The sequence below is a fragment of the Rattus norvegicus genome, chromosome 12 (genome assembly GCF_036323735.1).
Source record: "Rattus norvegicus strain BN/NHsdMcwi chromosome 12, GRCr8, whole genome shotgun sequence".
Taxonomy (NCBI): Eukaryota; Metazoa; Chordata; class Mammalia; order Rodentia; family Muridae; genus Rattus; species Rattus norvegicus.
Window position 1 is genome coordinate 20,417,111 of NC_086030.1, and position 19,121 is coordinate 20,436,231.

Sequence of the window (19,121 nt, forward strand, 5' to 3'; positions counted from 1 at the left end):
GGACACAGATTGGTGTCCTCGGGCAAATGGCTGCATCTTTCTGCCCTTGTTTGCTCATCGGTACGAAAAGATGACTGCAGGTTTCTGCTTCTCAGAGGGCTGGAAACCAGGGGATGGTAGGTTCACAGCACGGCGTGGGCGGGGTTAGCTGCGCGGGCGGGGCGGGGCTTGGTGGGTGGGGACTGGTGGACTAGGGGCAGGGCCAGTCGTCCGCTCCGCTCGACTAGCTCGGCACTTCCTGGGCCCTCTCGGTGTTCAGCTCTCTGACCTGCGTCGCCGCCGCTCTCCGCTCTTGATTTCGCCGTGATGTCGACCGCAATGAACTTCGGGACCAAAAGCTTCCAGCCGCGGCCCCCAGACAAAGGCAGCTTCCCGCTAGACCACTTCGGTGAGGCGAGGCAAGGCCCAGACTGCTGGCGACCTGGGATTGGGTGGCAGTTAGGGGTACTGAATGTGGGTGGCAGCCTCTATCTAGGGTCCTGCTGAGTCTGAGTGGTAGGGAGTGCTGTTTTTCGGTGACAGGGTCGGGGTATTGGAAGTGGGTGCTAGGATCTGGGATGCTGGTTCTGGATGGCAGGGTCAGAGGTGGTGGGTTTGGGTGACAGAGTTATGGATGCAAGATATCTAAGTGACAGGGTCAGGGGTACTGGATTTGGGTTCAGGGTCTGGACTGCCGAGTCTGGGTGGCAGAGTCTGGAGGGCTGTTTCTTTGTAATAGATGGCAGTTTTGGGGTACTGGGTTTGGGTGGCCGGTCAGAGTTGCTGGAATCACGTGCACTGTCTGAGGAGTTGAATGTTGGGTGTGACGGGGCCTAGGGTGCTGGATTTAGGTGGTCAGGTCTAGGGTGCTGGATCGAGGGTAGGAGAGGAAGGTGGAGGATGTGAGAGGCAGCGTGTGGTATAATAGGCCTGGTTGGCATTGTTTTGTGAGTCGGATGTAGGTGTCAGGATGCTAGATGTGGTGGGCGGGGTCTGAGGTACTAGGACTAAGGGTGCAGAGCTATTAATATGACAGGCCCTTCTCGGGTTGTGGGGATGCAGCCAGAGAAACCGAGTCCTGAGGGCTCCTGTTTCAGAGGGCCATCTGTCATATCCCTCCAAGTAAAAGCTCAGCTTTGGGGCTAATGTGACGGGATGGTAACAGGAGTCCTGGAATGGGGCTTGATGCTAGGCCTCCTGGTGCCCGTACAGGACAGGACACGCCTCCCTCCGATGCTCTGGGTCTGCAGTGAACCGTTAGGCAAAGAACTGTTTTCAGAAAGCTTTCCGATGTCTAATACTGGGGCTGAAAGCCAGGGCTTGGCACATGCTGGGTGAGTGCTTCACCTCAGAGCCACACCTGCAGCCCAGAGGATTCCCAGTCACCATTCCGAAGTCTACAGTTGACCTGTCCTTCGGGAAACCGAAACGTGTAAAAGAAAAAAACAACTGGGAGAGAGTTGGAGGTACAGTTCGGAGGCTGAATGGGCAGTCCTCAGCACTACAATAAAAACAAAACCCACAGAAAACACGCCCCCTCCCAAACCTACCACAAGCAAACAGCTCTGAGAAATGCAGCAGACCTCGTGTGTGTGTGTGTGTGTGTGTGTGTGTGTGTGTGTGTGTGTGTGTGTGTGTGTGGTGGCTGTCCGTGTAGATCGGACACTGCGGTGACCTGCTGTGGAGACTAGTTCCAGGGACAGCTTTAGAGATGACTGGTTTTTTTTTTTTTTTTTGTTTTTTTGTTTTTTTTTGGTTCTTTTTTTCGGAGCTGGGGACCGAACCCAGGGCCTTGCGCTTCCTAGGTAAGCGCTGTACCACTGAGCTAAATCCCCAACCCCGACTGGTTTTTTTTTTTAAGTTTAATTATTTATTTAGTGTGGTTTGGGGATGCGCCATGGCACACATGTGGTTAGAGGAAAATTAGGGCTCTCTCTCCACCACCACGTGGATCCCAGAAATCAAACTTAGGCTGTCAGTCTTGGTAGCCAGTGTCTTTGTCCCACAGAGCCATCTCACTATCTTAAGATTATGATTTCTTTTTCTTATTTTTTTTTTTTTTGGTTCTTTTTTTTGGAGCTGGGGACCGAACTTCTTATTTTTTTTAAAGATTTATTTATTTATTATGACTTCAGACACACCAGAAGAGGGCATCAGATCCCATTACAGATGGTCATGAGCCACCATGCGGTTGCTGGGAATTGAACTTAACCAGTAAGCCAGCTCTCCAGCCCCAGATTATGATTTCTTTACCAAACATTTCACTGGGAAAATTTCCACTTTGAATTTTTATTTTAATTAATTAGTTATTAATTAATTCTTTTTTTTTTTCAAGGCAGGGTCTCGCTATGCAGCCCTGGCTGTCCTGGAACTTGCTCTGTAGCCCAGAAATCTGCCTGCCTCTGCCTCATGCGTGCTGGGATTAAAGGCGTGTGCCAACATGACTGCATCTGAGCTTGTATGTACACCAGGTGTGGCCAGAAGGGAGGGTTCGATACCCTGGACCTGGAGTTACAGACATTCGTTAGCTGCCTAATGTGGGTACCGGGAACCAAACTCAGGTCTCTGGAAGAGCAGCCAGTGTTCATAACCAGTGAGCATCTCTCCGGCTGCTTTGTTTTGTGTTTTGTTCTGAAGTACAAGGGATTGAATCCAGGGGCCTGTATGCCAAACGTGCACCTTACCTCAGAGCCACACCCATAGCCTCACACAGGGAACAAATTTTTTTTTTTTTCCGGAGCTGGGGACCGAACCCAGGGCCTTGTGCTTGCTAGGTAAGCGGTCTACCACTGAGCTAAATCCCCAACCCCAGGGAACAAATTTTGATGGAGGCCGTGGCCTGCTCCTCAAGTCGGCTTGTGAGCAGGTCAGGCCGTCTCTATACACAGAGGATGTTGTCTTCCTTTTTTCTTTTTCTAGGTGAGTGTAAAAGCTTTAAGGAAAAATTCATGAAGTGTCTCCGCGACAAGAACTATGAAAATGCTCTGTGCAGAAATGAATCTAAAGAGTATTTAATGTGCAGGATGCAAAGGTGAGTTCTATTTGTGTGTGTGTGTGTGTGTGTGTGTGTGTGTGTCTGGGTGTGTATGTGTCTGGGTGTGTGTGTGTGTGTGTGTGCTCATGTGTGTGTGTGTCTGTGTGTGTGTGTGCTCATGTGTGTGTCTGTATGTGTGTGTGCGTGTGTGTGTGGGGGGGGGTGTACGCACGGGTGCACTCTTGTTTGTGGTGAGCCACCATGTGGGTGCTGGGAACTGGGTCTGTGCTGGCCTGGATTCACCAATTTGGCGAGGGTGACTAAAGACGCGCTAAGGGGTCCTCACATCTCTGCCCCCCGGTGCTGGGATTGCAAACAGACCAGCACACCCAGCTTTCTTTCTGTGGGTTCTGGGGAGGGAAGTCAGATCCATTTTACCAACCCAGCCACGGCCCTAGCTGATGTTTGCCTGGAGAAATCACAGCTTAGCGGATGAGGTGGCCTGAGGCTGCTAACTGCCTTGGGAACCTCTTCGTGAGTGACAGCTGTGTCCACAGCCCCTATTCCTCAGAGCTTTGTCCCTCCTTTATTAAGTCCTCAGAGTCGTAGATCCCAGCAGCTCTGACCGAGCCAACAGGTTCTCATGCCTTTCACAGTCTAGGCCCGTAAGAACATGCATTCATAGCATCTTCACTGAAAGCTGTTTGGAATGTCACCTGTCACCAGGACAATAGGCTACTTAAGCCATGATGGATGATGGCGGTCGCACCTCCCCACCTCCAAGTTTACTTTTAAACAGAACAAAACCCGAACTCTCTGGAGCTTTCCTTAGAATGAGAGCCATTCTGACTGTAAGTGCAAAGCAGCAACTAGCACGTCAGAACAGGGAAGGGGGCCTGTCTCCATTGTGCACACAGGAACTCAGGCCCCGCAGCCTCTCAAGATGTCAGCCGTCCACTTAAGCCTGCTTTGTGTTTAACAAACCCAGACAAGTCCCAGAGGTCTAGGCATGTGGGGTTACAGTGTGGGTGTTTCAGCTCTGGTGGTGGGGACAACTTAACTGTAAGGTCTTGCCCTGCCGTCGTCGCAAATGCTGCTGGAGTCTGTCCTGATCTTGCCTCTTCCAGATGGCTCAGGGCTGGAACTGAGCCTCAGCACGGCTGCCTGTGACCTCAGAAGATAGCCAAGAATTTCTTCTTGGCTCTGCTGAGCTTTAGTAGAAGGCCAAAGTAATACCAGCCTGGAATGAGGATGGGAGGGGCTTCTGCCCTCCCAGGCTCAGTTCCTGTGTCTTGGTGTCTACTAAAGGAGGGGCTCCCACAGATAGGCTAGGCAAATTCAGCAAGTTAAGAGCTTTATTGGAGCCTGTAACACAGGCCTGTCATCCCAGCTGCTCAAGAAGCTAAGGCAGGAGGATGGTAAGGTTGGGGCCAGGCTAGGCTACAGATTGAATTCAGAAACCATCTGGGCAATTTAGTAAGATTCTATCTCAGAATAATAAAAACAGGGTTCAGGATATAGCTCAGTGGTAGAGCCCCTGCCTAGAATCCCCAGTGAGGGGCTGGGGTTGTGGCTCAGTAGTAGAGCCCCTGCCTAGAATCCCCCAGTTAGGGGCTGGGGGCGTGGCTCAGTGGTAGAGCACCTGCCTAGAATCCCCCAGTGAGGGGCTGGGGGCGTGGCTCAGTGGTAGTACATTCCACAGTTGTGTGAGGTCCTGGGTTCTGTCTACAGTATTCCTTCCATGCCCTTTCCCCAAAACAAGCAGATTTGTTTGGACCCAAGTACCTGGCACAGATTCGCAGGCACTCCTACCTATGATTGCTTTGAGGGTGTGGCTGGTTTGAGATCCCCTTGTCTGCCTGGCGAGGCTTCTGGGTAGGACTAGTAGAGGTTCTTGCCTGTTTGTCAATGGGGTGAGCTGCAGCAAGGCCTCCTAGTCCCCATGCCTCTGTGCCAACTCAGCACCGTGTGGAACAGGTGCCTCAGAGATGGGAAGGAAGGACCTGCCTCCATGACCTGTGGGGCCTCAGCTAGACAAGTGCAGGCACGCAAGGAAGCCTTTGCTTTTGTCCAGGGTTGGGAAGGGGTTTTTGGTTTTGCTGTTTGGTTGGTGGATTTGGCTTATTATTATAAGCTGCTGTTATATTGTTAAGAAAGGCTCAATCTAATAGCACAGACTGGCCTGGGACTTCTGGCAATCCTGCTGCCTGGGCCTCCTGAGTATTGGGACACCATGCTTGGCTGGTTCCTTATTTTGTTAGGCTCGTTGTTAATGAGCCCATCAGACAGACAGTTGAAGTTGACCTCGCACGCGTGCAGAGCACACACACATAATAAATGCATGAGCAAGTAAGTGCGATTAAGAAAGTAAAATTGAAATATTCCTCCTTAGGCCTCCTGGGCGTGGGGAACCTCGGGGGCTGGGTCTGCCTGAACAGCTCAGCTGACCATGACCTCGCAACCCTCCTTTCCCCACCTCCAGAGAGGCACAGGTAACGGGTGGAATGAATGATGCTGGGACAGGCAGGGATGGCTGAGCCCTCAGGATGGCTCCAGAGCACAGCTCAGGGCTCATCTCAGTGTCTCTGGCCTTAGAAATCCCAAGGTGTCTCCTTAGGCGGCACATGGAGAGCATTCTTTTGGCCTGACTTATTTATCTGTGTGGTGTGTGTGTGTGTGTGTGTGTGTGTGTGTGTACGTGTGTGTGTGTGTGTACGCATGCGCGACCTTGGGTTTTGTTTGTCAGGGGTCACCCATCCCACATTCTCAGAGTCTCAATGGCCTAGAGCTCACCGATGGACCCTGTTGGCTGTCCATGCACTCCAGGGGTCCTCTGGCCTCTGCCTCCCGAGCACTGGAGTTACAAGCACGCCTTGGCGGGCTTCTTTCTATACATGGGTCCTTCCCGTTCACCAAGCACTTCGCTATCCCCACTGGCCATATTTTACTCACCTTTGGGACAGAATCTGTGATCCCAGGCTGGCCTGGCCCTTTCTACGCCTGTTTCTGCCCCCACACTGGGCTCACAGATGTGAGCATGACCTGAAGTCTCTGATCTTCCTGGCAGCTGGGCCTAGGCCAGTGGAGACCTGAGGGAGCGAAATGGTGGTCTTCTGAGCCACATCCTCCCTGGCTGGTAATTTTGCTTCCTCTGATCAAGCAATGGCAGTAAGAGCCAGCCTCAGTGGGCCTGCCTGCCACCTGTGGCTTCAGAGCCAGACAAGCCTCCCACAGTTAGACACAGCTCTGCAGTCATTGGGCAGACAGCCTGAGGGTAGGCCTTAGTCGCCATGGCTAGAGTCCTATGTTCATGAAGAGCTTATGGGGAGGGGGGCGACCGTCCCTGTCCTTGGCAGATATGGGGGCATCTCCAGACCATGAGGCCCTTTCCTCCCAATGCTCGCTCTGATCCTCAGTGTCTCTCTGGGCAGAGTGTGACCTCCAAGTCAGCCCTCTCCTCCCACATCAGGACATTGGCACCCACGGGCCCCGGCCCCTGGGAGTGTCTGTCTTTGGGGATCATTACTGTGAGTAAGAAGGCAGAGACGACAAGATGGTAACCAGCATTCGGAGCCACGGGAGGGGGAGGTGGTAGGGGAGGGGAGTTTACTGTGGGGGTGTAATGTGGAGAAGGGACGTGTGAGCGAGCGGGCTGGGCAGCAGCGTGAGGGCCCCGAGTGTGGATGGCTGACTGGGAGGCAGGCTAGAGAACCCAGTGCTGGGTTTCTATCCATTGTCACAGGCAGCCGTATTCCAGGTAACTGTAAAGGTGATGAGCTTAGAGCCTCACAGGTGCTGGGATCATGGCACTAGTGACAAGGCTGGGCCATTCTGTCCCATGCTCTGGCCTCCTGTCTCCCCAAGTACACTTTCACAATGACCTGGAGGTCAAAGTGGACATAGTCTCTTCAATGTCTTCCCACAGTGTGGGGGTGAAGAGGTCTTGCCCCCAGCTATGTGCACCCCTAAAGTCTGCATAGGCAAGTAGCTCAGTTCTGTGTACACCTGAATCCTCATCCCTGACCCTCCTTGGGGTCCCCACACAGCTTCGAGGACACTTACCTAGCCTCAGCTCTCTCCATTTCAGCTCAAACCTATGGGTCGTATGACCCCACCCACATACCTGACTCTGCCCACATCCTCAGCCCCTGACCTTGTGAGCTTGGGCTGTCAGTGTGTCTGGGAGGGACGGACCTTGGGGCTCACATGACCTGTTAGATCCTTGCCCTATGGGGAGGACACTGCTCTTTGGGTCCGTTTTCCTGTTTTAGAATAGGGATGCTGGAAGTTTGGGCAGGTGAATGAATGAAAGGCATGGTGGGACGGAGCCCTGTTCCCCCTACTTTTCCTTCCCCCATGGCAGCATCTTTCTCTTCCAGGCAGCTGATGGCACCAGAACCACTAGAGAAACTCGGCTTTAGAGACATAATGGAGGAGAAACCGGAGGCAAAGGACAAATGTTGAGAATCACTGGGCTGTGTCCCCCTACCTGGAGCAGAGCTGAGCCCTTCTGCCCACCGTGGAGAGAGCTGAGCCATCCTGTGCTGCCCAGAGGAGGGGCTCTCCGTGTTGACTTTGGCTCATCCCTGCAGCATAGACCAGACTGCTTCCTCTACTGACCACACTTCTGCTTCAGAGAGTGGTTTTCTCCTGTCTGTGTGTGTCACAGGATCTGCTCAGGGCTGAACACTGATGTGATATGATATCCCACCTAGTGTGGCCGTCACACCAGAGGCCCTGGACAGCATTCCACAGTGACTCAACCTGAGTCCTCACACCGGAACCTGTCAGCGAAACCAAGCGACAGCAAAATGTCTGCCTTTTGTGCTCACAGACGCACATCATCTTGCTTCCCCTTCTCTTGTGTTCTTTGCTTTGAACAAAACTGGAATACAAAGTAGGAAGTGAGAAATAGTTTGGCTTTTGACATAGTTGACCTCCTGTTTTAAGTGTTTTGAGACAGGGTCTCAGACCGCCCGTGTACCCAAGGATGACCTCGAACTCTTGATCCTTCTGCCTCCATGTCTAGGGTATTGGGGCATGGAACCCAGGGCTCCCTGCACGATAGGCAAGCACTCTCTCAGCTGAACCGTGTCTCCAGCTAGGGAAGCACTGTATCTCAGTGTGTTTGTGTGTGTGTGTGTGTGTGTGTGTGTGTGTGTGTGTGTGTGTGTGTCAGAGGACAACTTAGAGGAGTCCGATCTCTCCTTGCCCAAGTGAGTGTCTCAGGGATTGAACTCGGGTCACCAGGCTTGGTAGATGTCTCAGCTCAACTTCCATTCCCCCAGTCTAGGAGCAGATGGCTTCATGACGCGGGTTGGGTTATTTTCTGGTCGTCTCAAGCTGTCTGTAAACCTGGCTTTTCCTTTCAGTGGCCCACCGCATGCCTCCACAGGGCGGGTCAGCCACGCACAGAGGCTGGGCTAGGATCTATCCCTTTTCCACTGTTGCACCGTGTTGCAGTAACATTGCACTTACGTGTCTGTGGGTGCTGACGCTAACCCTGTACTGTCAGCACTGAGCAGCGCTGAGCTGTGGCTTAGCCCAGGCTATCCTCAGAGTTCCCTGTGGGTTGTTTAAACACCCAGGCGCCTTCATCCTGAGGCAGGTGATGGGAAGGGGGGAGCAGCTGGGTTCGGGGCTTCTGCTGTGTGCAGGGATCCAAAGACACCAGCAGAACGCCAGTGCCAGGTGTTGTCAGGCTCCAGTGCCTCAGATGTGTCCTCCTAGAGCTGTTGGAGAAGGGCTGTCCCCCTGCTTGTCCTGGCTCCTGTCTGACTGGTGAAGGACACCATGGGTGGGATGGGGCAGGTATTGTGGCGCACAACTTTAGCACCCAAGAGGCAGAGGCAGGCAGATCCTTGAGTTTGAGGCCAGTTTTGTCTACAGAGTGAGTTGTAGGAGAGCCAGGACGACATAGAGAGAGAGAGACCCTCTGGGGTTGGGGCAGAGGGTGGGAGAGAGAAACGGGGATGGGAAGAGGACTTCGTATATTCATATCCCTGTTGGTCTTAGGCTCTGGCACTGCGAGGCCTGCAGGGTCTGCTGATCTCCTGGGGGCAGCTTCCCCTTCCCCAGGAGATGTGAGCGCCTGTGAGCCTGGTTTGCTGTTACACAGAAAGACCTCTTCCTGGTTGGACCCATAGTCCTGCACACCGGGGTCTGCTTGTTCACACACTCGCTCAGCCCGGCCACACAGAGCGGGGCAGCACCAGGTCCACATGTCACGTTTGAGCCTTGGTTTTTATCACCAACATTAGTGTCACCGCAGTACTGTGGTGTTGGAGCAGCCAAGCTCACTTGTTAGGACTCGAGGTGTGTGGCGAGCACTCCAGTGACTGGGCCATCTCCTCGGCCATTTTGTTGTGTCTGTTTATCAAGAGAGGGCCCACTCTGTAGCCAAGGCTGGCCTTGAACTCTGTTTCCACCTCCCAAGTCCTGCCATCTTCCAAGCCTTTGATGTCTGTTATCAGCAAGTGACAAAATGAACATATGTCACAGTCAAGTACGGCTGAGTTTTCCAACACATCACGGCGGCTCCATCCACGAGTGCCCCACTTGTCCACCCATCTCCAGCGAGATGCAGGAACACAGCATAGCAACACTGATGGCTTTGGGGCTGGAGTTGGAGGATGCTCGGTTCCCTCCTGGGATGTTCACGGTTATATCTTATAACAAGTGTGCATCATTTTTATAGAAACTATAAAATCCTTACTTGAAGGGAACTCACCGTGTTGAGTAGTGTTTCCATATCCTCTGTAAATTACAGGCCAGTTGTAATTTCTAATCCCCTGTGGATACCAAACCATTTATTTCTCCTGGTGGTCCATTGCCCTGTGCCCTGTGTATGTGCACGTGTGTGTGTGTGTGTGTGTATGCAGTATGGGTGTGTACACATGTGTGTGCACATGTGTGTGTGTGCGGTATGGGTGTTTGTACAGTATGGGTGTGTGCACATATGTGTGTGCAGTGTGGGTATATGCACATGTGTGTGTGTGCAGTACTGGTGTGTGCACATGTGGGGGGGTATACAGTATGAACATGCTAGTCCTCCACAAGGCTTCCTGAATGTCTTGTCATTCTAACATCATGGGTGCCTTTCAGGGAAAGCCATTCCCATCGGTTCTTTGGGCGTGCAAGTGCAAAGGCCAGAGGTCAACACCAGTGTCATTCCACAGGAGCCATCCACCGTTATGTTTTGTTCTGTTCTGTTTACTGGCCTGGAACTCACTAAGTAAGCTAGGTGGGCTGGCCAGTGAGCCCGAGTGCTCTGCTTGCCTCAGTCTCCCCTGCACTACCATTACAAGTGCTCACCACTATCTTTTCACAAGTGGGGATTGAACTTGGACTCTCATGATTAGCCATTGATTTATCACCCTCACCCTTCTTTTATTTTAATTATTGATTGGATAATTGATTGATTGATTGAATTTTTGAGATAGGGTCTCACTATATAGCCCTGGCTTGTTTAGAACTCACTATGTAGACCAGGCTAGCCTTGAACTCCTAGAGAACCACTTGCCTCTGCCTCCTGAGTGCTGGGATTGTAGCATGCACCACTACTACTGGCCTTTTCTCTTCATCTTCTTTTTCCTCTTTCTCTTCCTCTTCCTCCCCCTCCTTTTCTTTCTTCTTAAAAGGAACATTTAGGGCTAAGGAGATGGCTCGGTTTTCAAATGTGAAGACCAGCAAAATTACAGCACCTAGATAACAAGCCAGATATGGCCACACATGCAGTTATATCCCCACCACCGTGAGGGACAGAGACAGAAGGATCATGGGGGCTTGCTGGCCACCAGCCTAGCTCCAGGTTCAGGGAGAGACCCTGTCTCAAGAAAAGGAGGGGAGTGATCAAACAGGACACCCGACAACCTCCTCCTGACTCCACATGTATGAACATGCCCATACACAAGCACATATATGCCACACACAAAATATAGAACACGTGTGAATTTGCACTTCATCCTTGGACAGTTAATCTCAGTGTCTTTCCAAGTTTACTTTGGTGATGATGACAATGACGACGACGATGATGATGCAGCAAGGTGACTCTGAAATTTTAAAAATTAAAAATATCACAGCCCAGGCTAGCCTTGAACTCCTGCCTCTGCCTCTGGAGCGCTGAGGATTCCAGCCCATGCATGCCGACACATCCGGCCAGAGGAAGTCTTGGGTTTGAAGAGACATCCTGAGTAAATGTGTATGGCCTTCACCTGGGCCAGGAGGCTAGGATTGGGCCAGCCCACAAGGCCCTTTCTTTGTCCCCTCGACCTCCCTCATCTGCTTTCAAAGACAAACCCCATCTGTGGTAGGTGTGAACCTGCCCACCTTTTGCTCAAATGTAATTGTTTGAGCTGAATGCCCACAATGGGTGAGAACTAGGGGCTTTTATTATTGCCGGAGACATTAAAGAAGTTTCTATTAAGCCACGGAACAAGTAGCTTTGTCATAATACTGGGAATGAAACCGCAGCCCCCTGTTCTGTCCTAAAGGAGGGAAATCAGATTTCACAGCTCTGTGCTTGCCCAGTGTTATAAAGTGGAGTGCCTGGGGCAGAAACCTCTGCCAAGCCCCCCCCCTCCTACTGGAAGCTTGGGCAAATGTCACCCTCTGCTTAATTTCTTCAGGGAGGACGAACATCAAACATCATAAAATTGAGCCCACAGTGCTCTAAGACATGACTGAGCTACTAGGAACCCTCAGTGGCTACCTTTCTGCAGAAGAACAGAAGCTGGGAGTCCTGGAAGCTTGCTGGACTGGGGGTTGGGGGATGCAGACAGCATGCGTTCCAGGATCCTGAATTTTGATCCAGCTTCCTACCACTCTCTGGTAACCCACATACCACAGCCATTAGGTGTGAGGCCACCACAGACAGTTCTATCCCCGGTTGTCAGCCTCCCCAGTGCCCTCTAATGATCTGCCTGTGGTCCATGGTGTCTATAGCAGAAAGCAACACCATTTTACCTGCCACGGGTGAGTCCTGGGTGTGTCTTCGGAGGAGCCCAGGGCTGGCATACAGCAGCAGACCCAAGATATCAGCAGCCATCACAGGACCTGGTCACACAAAGCCACAGCCGCCACATGCACATCCATGAACCTAGTCAGAGGAAGAGGCAGGAATAAAGCTATGAGAACATGACTCCAGTCACAGAAGAAATGCCCACCTGCTTCCCATGGGGCTCCAGGCCCCTGGCCACCATAGTGTGAGGGGGTGTACCTGCTCATATGTATCTCAAGGCCAGCCCTGAGCTGGGATGTTAAGCTAGTCAGATGGCAGTGTCCTGTGCAGACTGAAAAATAAAAAAGAAAGTTCTTGTCTATGCCTGAGGCCCCAGTGTGCCCTTCCTGGGTGGGACAATGTCTCCCTGGTGTCCCCTCTGCTATCTGGATCTGAGGAACTTTTCCTGAACATTTACCGGAAAGAGCCTCCAGTCTTCACTGTATCCTCAGGGCTTTTTCCGAGCGGGAGAGGGGGAGTGGGTGAGGAGGGTGGGGAGGATGAGGGTTAACCCCACTTCTGGCTAGCAACCTGGCCAGGTTGGGCCTAACCTTCAGGGTCGGGGTGGGGAACTGTACTGCCTTCTTTTGTACCAAACAGAAGCCTGTCCCCACCCTAGTCCAAAGGACAAAGGAGCAGGGGCCCAGTCTGGCCTGGAGGGTAGTGTTGGGCAGGTATCAGAGATTAGAGTGGAGGGAAAGTGGCCAGGCACATAATCATCCTGGAGGCCAGGGAGACCTTGAGCCCCACCCTGGGCAGGTATAGGGCCACAGCTGAGGCTATGGGAGGCACAGGCAACCTGGGATGGATCCACCAGGCCTGGCTGGGACACAGTGGCAGTATTAGCCAGGTAGGTATCAAGAGTGTTTGGTCACAGTGACACCAATCAGTCTGCACCCCACAACACGGGGTCAGCTATCACCAGACTTTTCTCAAGTTCAATCAGCCCACTCAAAATCATCACCATGCTTTTGTCCCAAGTACCAGCCAGACCCAAGAGGTATTCAGTCTGGACTCAAGGGCAGCAGGACACTGTCTCATGGTCCCTTCTCACAGCCTTTGTGAGGACTCTGCAATGGGATCACAACTTTCTCTCCTGCTTGGTGTTGGATTTAAAGGATTGGAGAGACACTGGGTCAGACCGCCTGGCAGGAATCGGCTCAGAAGGACTCCGTGATGCTCCTGAGCCCAGGAGCCAACTCTAGGTCCTGACTTCGAACCTGGGAATCAATCCTCAAGCGATGGTGGGCGGCAGGAGAGGCGGGGCGTGGTTCCACACATCCGTGATCACAGAAGCAGGCGACTCACTGAGTCTGAGTCCAGCTTGGGCTACATAATGAGTTCCAGAATAGCCAGGAATATATAGAGAGAGACCCTGCCTCTACTCTTTCCGGCCTCTCATTTCTCACCAATATCCTCAAGGAAAGAGGAAACTCCTTTTCACCTGCGGTGCTGGCTCCTGGAGAAAGGAAACGCTGTGTTTTGTCTCCCCCTGCTGGGAGGTATTGGCATTGCAGCCCTTGAGAGGGTCACTTGGAGGACACCGCCTTGGTGTGCGAGCATTCTTCAGCTTCTCCTTGAGACTGAGCCGGTTTGCATAAAACTTTAAAATCTGCTGCTTGGGAGCAGTTTCTGCCAGGGCCAGGAGAAGGGAAGGGTCTTCTGCCATTTTGTCAGAAGCTTGTGGCCCCAGACCAGGTGTGTGCACACAGCTCCAGAAAGCCCTTCATTCCTTGTCCTTTTGAGGGCCATGAATGATCAGGTCACCTCCCATTACCAGATTGGGGGAAGGAAAGACATTTTTGAGGATACATTCCCAGCCTTCATTGCCTTTGTCTGTCTACCTGTCAATCTTGTGGCTGCTCCCTATGAGCCCCCCCCACCCCATGTCTCATCTGGGAAGTAAGCAAGAACACTGTCTTTCTGTATGTTTTTCTTTCCATCTATCTCTCTGGACACACACACACACACACACACACACACACACACACACACACAGATATATATAGATATATATAGATATATATCTGTGTGTGTACTTACTATCTATCTATCTATCTATCTATCTATCTATCTATCTAGAGATAGGATTTCATACAGTTCAGACTGGTCAAACTTGTTATGTGCTATGTTGCTGGGGATGACTTTGAACTCCTGATCGTCCTCTAGTGGGATTTCAGGGACCTTCTACCATGCCCAACTTATGCAGTGCTGAGGTGGTATCCTGGGCTTCTTGCATGATGGGAAAGCACTCTACTGTCTAGGCTACATTCCAAGCCTGAAGGGGCGATTCTGAATCCCCACAAGCCCATTCTGTGAACCCTAGCACTCCCTGCTGCCCTACCCTGTCCTGCCCCGTTTCTATCCTATTTCCCCTCTTCTTCACATGGTGCTCAAGGTGAGGTGCTTTAAACCACTCCTGTCCAGAACCAGAGGTCCCTTGACCTGGCCTCTGGACTGTGGGGGAACCATGCTGTGGCAGCTGTGTCTGGTTCTCAGGAACACATGTGCCGTCTCCTTTAAGGCTCCCTTGAGCAGGACTCCTTGGAGACACTCCTCGCTGCAGATCATCTTTCCGTTTGGTGTTTCTGTTTCTGTTGTGAGAACAAAATGCTGTCTGTGGGGGTGGGGTGGGGGTGGGGCTGTGCTGACGAGGCACTGGCAGCCAGAGATGCTTTGGGGAGCAGTAGCTTCAAACAGGGACTTTTCTAAAAAGCCCTTGCTCCCACATCCCAGCCTTGTGCTGCCTGCCTCTGACCCTCTGGGGGAGGAACCTGCCAAAAGCAAGCGTGAACTCCAAACACTGCTGCCCCAGCCCCAGCCCCAGCCTTATCTTTGACAGAGAGAGAGGAGGCAGTAAGAGGCTAGCCTGAGATAAATGAAGTCATGTCTCAAAACAAATGGTCAAAACCAAATGCATTTTGGGTCAGCCTAGGCTACATGGGATTTAAGGTTTAAAGCAAAAGAAATGCGTTGTTCTGTATGCTAACTAAAAAAGACTTTAAAAAAAAATCAGATCCTCTATGTCATGAGGACTCTGACTGAGCAAGGCCAGCCTTGATGGAGTCAGTCTGGTGGGGAGTGGAGTGAGAAGAGACAATCTTCACTCTGGTGGGGAGGTGCTCCCAGGATCATAGGATCATGCATTGGGGGCATTAGACAGCAAGATCCATTCAGTATCCCTCCCTAGGACCCCATAGCTTTAGATCCTGAAGTTCCCCCATTGACTCAGGGTGCAGCTCGACGCCTCTGGCCAGCATGTTACATGACACATCCTGGAGGCTGGAGACTATTGGATTTCCAGCAGAGGTTGGGTGCTCAGCAGGTCCCCAGCTAACATCTGGAGTGAGTAGGCTTGTTTATGGGCCAGCTGATCTGGACAAAGAAAAGGGGAAAACAGAGGCAGAGGAGGGCCCCTGGGAGACAGGTCAAGGCTGGCTAAGCCGTGAGGCACCTGACCAGCGTTTCCAGAAGTATATCTTAGCTTCCTCTGGCCAGGGATGTTCATCGACAGACTCGGGCTACAACCCCACCCCAGGTGGTCCCGACTCTTTTGCCTTCCTTTCTCTTGGCCTGGGTGCCCATCCCTGTGGCAGGAGTTCCAGACAAGTACAGGGAGAGAAGAGGCAAAAGAACAGGACACTTAGGGCAGAGGCTGCAGACCCACTGGGTTGCTGGTTCCTTTGAGGAACTGCAAGAAAGCCAAGCTGGCTGTTCAATCTCCAACCGGGAGGCTACATGGCTGCCATCAAGGCCCCATGAGGGCAGCTTTGCTTGGTCCACACAGTCTTTTACAGTCATTCCTCCAGTGACACTGACGTTCTGGCCATCCTTGGCTGGCAGACACAACCTTGATCTTTGTGCCTCTTTGCCCAGTGGTCCTCCATATCTGTGCCCACATGCCCTCCCCTTTGAATGAGGCCTCCAGCCATATTCCCCACCTGTGGTGACACCTGCAAAGACCCTGTTTCCAAACTCGGCCACATCTGCAGGCACCTGGGTTAGATGCCCTAATATGTTTTTTGGGAAATGCAATTTATCTCCCGGCATTCGCCAACTGGTCCTGGCGCTGCCGTGGGATTGCTTTATAGTTCTGGGGTTCCACACTGACTTGGGGGCTTTGAGTGCCAGGACTATCTCTCTCCCCTAGGCTCCATGGCCAGCCTTCTCACCACTGATTCCTGCCCACAGAAAACCTCCCTCCCCACCGGAGGTGTCTGCAATCAGATGCCTGCCATGGGGTCATTCAGTGTCCCCGCCTCAAACGCCTCAGTTTCCCTATCCTGGCCTGAGATTTGGGTTCTGTCCAATTGTCCCTCTCCCTGGCTAGGCCACAGAGTCTTTCTATCCTGTAATTACTGTCCCTTGTGGGACTCTGACGGCAAGGCCTTCATCATACTGGCTTCCTACCCCGCCTCACCCCACCCCGTGTGTAGCTGAGAGATTTCACAGCTCCCAGAAGCATCTGAGCCAGAGGCTCTATTACTGTGACACCAAAATGCTCATATCCAATAGGAAAGCAGATATGTTACAACATCCCTACCATTCCAACATCTGGGAGGCTGCACGTTTGATGCCAGGCTAGGGTACCCTGTCTCCGCCAGGCAACGGCGGCCCCTACCTTAAATCCCAGTACTCGGGGTGAGGGGTAGGTAAATCTCTTAGTTTAAGGCCATCCTCAGCCTGGTCTCAGAATGAGTTTCAGGAAAGGTGGGGCTACACTGGGAAACCCTGTCTCGAAAAAAAATCAATCAATCAATCAATCAATTAAAGACCCTGTCTTAAAAAGCAAACCAGTGGGCCTGGAGAGATGCCTCAGCCGCTCTTGCAGAAGATCCAGTTTCAGTGTCCAGAACCCACAGCTTGTATCTGTCCCCAATTCCAGTTGCAGGGCATAGGGCGCCCTCTTCTGGTATCTGCAAGCACCAGGCATGCATACGTGACATGCAGACAAAAATCCTCTCGTACACATAAAAAGTTTTAAATCTTAAAAAAAAAAAAAATCGGGCTGGAGAGATGGCTCAGCGGTTAAGAGCACTGACTGCTCTTCCAGAGGTCCTGAGTTCAATTCCCAGCAACCACATGGTGGCTCCCAACCATCTGTAATGAGATCTGGTGCCCTCTTCTGGCCTGCAATCACATATGCAGGCAGAATGCTATACATAAAATAAATAAATAAATCTTTAAAAAAAAAAAGTAAAGACGGCTGTCAGTAAGGTTCTCGTTGCACTAGCATGAAGACCTGAGACTGGATCCCCGACACGCATGTGAAAATCTGGGTGTTGGTAGCTTGTGTAACTCCAACACTGAGGAGACGGAGTGGGGAGGATCCTGGGGCTCACTGGCCAGCCAGCCTAGCTGAATAGGTGAGCTCCAGGTTCAGTGAGAGACCCTGTCCCCCACAGATAAGGAACAGAGTAATAGAGGAACTCACCCACATCAACCTCTGGCCCTCACATATATGCACACACATGCACACGGATGCATGCAGACACCACTCATGCCACAGATCAAACAAGAAGCAGGTGTTTCACCATTCTCGAGCTTTCTTCATGGCCCATATCAGTTCTTGCTTCGTGAACTCAGAAATCCTGTCAGGGAAACATCATTTTGCGAGGACAGCTGCCAGCCCCGCTGGGTTGCTTGACGGGACTTCTGGGTCCTTGCACAATTCCTTACACCCGGGGTGGTGGTCTCCTGGGCATTCAGGGTTTCAGGGCACAAGCGGCCAGAGGAGAGGAGAGGAGAGGAGAGGAGAGGCAGGGGGCTGTTACTGGTGCTTAGAGACCAGCTACTAGGCTGGAGTGGCCACCCTAAGTTTCTCCAACAGCTCTGGGCTCAGCTCCCAGCTGCTGTGGCAACTGCTTACAGGCCTACTGTGCAGAGCCTGGGAAGTGCTAGGGAACTGAGGCTGGGGACTGCAGCGTAGGCTGAGACAGCAGAGCAGAGGACTAGAAGAAGAACAGAAGAAAGCTCAGATGGGCAATTCATCATTGCTGGCAGGCAGCATGAGCGGGAGACGGCAGGGTGCAGGCTCGGCTCTGTTGCCTTTGAACTGTCCTTGACAGGCCTTGGTCTGGCCTCTAGCAAGGAGCTCCCTCACTGACCACAGCTAGTGAGGACTTGCTAGGATCTCCAACAGGCCTGTGCCCTTCTGGTCCTGTTAGCCAAGAAGCCATTGAAGGTCCTGATCCAGCAGCTGATATCCAGGGTCTACCCATTCCATTAGCCTTAGTCTCCTGTCCTCTCTATTGGCTCCTTAGTCCACAGATGTAGAGCAACTTTCCTCAGGGAACACAAGCATGTGCATATACACACATGCATGTGCTCACACACACATATACACACACACATACACACATATACACACACGTGCACACACACAGACATACACACACGCACACACATATATACATACACACACATATACATACACACATAGACATACATACGCATACACACACAGAGACACACACATACACACATACATACACACATACACACACATACACATACACACATACACACATACACACATAGACATACACACACATACACATACACACACAGACAGACACAGACACACACAGGCATACACACATACACACGCACATACACACATACACATACACACATACACACACAAACACACATACATACATACACGCACACACATACACACGCACATATGCGTGCACACACACATACACACATACGCACACATACATATACACATACACACACAGACACACAGACACACACAGACACACACACACAGACACAGACACACACACAGACACACACACACACACACACACACAGGAATATCTGCCCCAGAGGGGAGGAGCACTGAGCTAGATCAAAAAATGAGTCTTCCAAGCATTGCTTGGTAAACCAGTTAGTTTATTAGAGCCATTCACAGGCATGCAGGCTACTCACAGCCATCTGCTTCACCAGACCACTCCATATCCCAGCATGGACGATAACTCACACAAAACTGCACAGATAGAGTCCCCATCTCAAGCCAACCTTCCACCTAACACCCCAAGACCATGTGCCACTGGGGCAAGAGGGGGCAGTGGTTAGAGTCTCGTGGAAAGACCAAGGGATGTTACCAGTCAGCCTGGTCCAGGTGATCACAGTTTCTCTGCATCAAGATGATGGTGGTCC

At 51.9% G+C, this 19,121-nt stretch overlaps 1 protein-coding gene across 1 annotated transcript; it reads left to right on the forward strand.

Moving 5' to 3' along the window:
* The first annotated feature begins 278 nt into the window (after nt 1-278).
* Nucleotides 279-9,758, forward strand: Cox19 (cytochrome c oxidase assembly factor COX19). The gene is made up of 3 exons (NM_001107126.2): nt 279-388; nt 2,899-3,010; nt 7,333-9,758. The coding sequence occupies exons 1-3, from the start codon at nt 307-309 to the stop codon at nt 7,415-7,417; spliced, it is 279 nt and encodes a 92-aa protein (NP_001100596.1). The 5' UTR covers nt 279-306; the 3' UTR covers nt 7,418-9,758.
* The last annotated feature ends 9,363 nt before the right edge of the window (nt 9,759-19,121 follow it).

What these genes read in the sequence shown, in the direction of transcription:
- Cox19 (NM_001107126.2), top strand. Translation starts at nt 307, where the DNA reads ATGTCGACCGCAATGAACTTCGGGACCAAAAGCTTCCAGCCGCGGCCC. An exon ending in CTTCCCGCTAGACCACTTCG is followed by an intron (nt 389 to 2,898) that starts GTGAGGCGAGGC and finishes TTCTTTTTCTAG; the next exon opens with GTGAGTGTAAAAGCTTTAAG. An exon ending in TTAATGTGCAGGATGCAAAG is followed by an intron (nt 3,011 to 7,332) that starts GTGAGTTCTATT and finishes TTTCTCTTCCAG; the next exon opens with GCAGCTGATGGCACCAGAAC.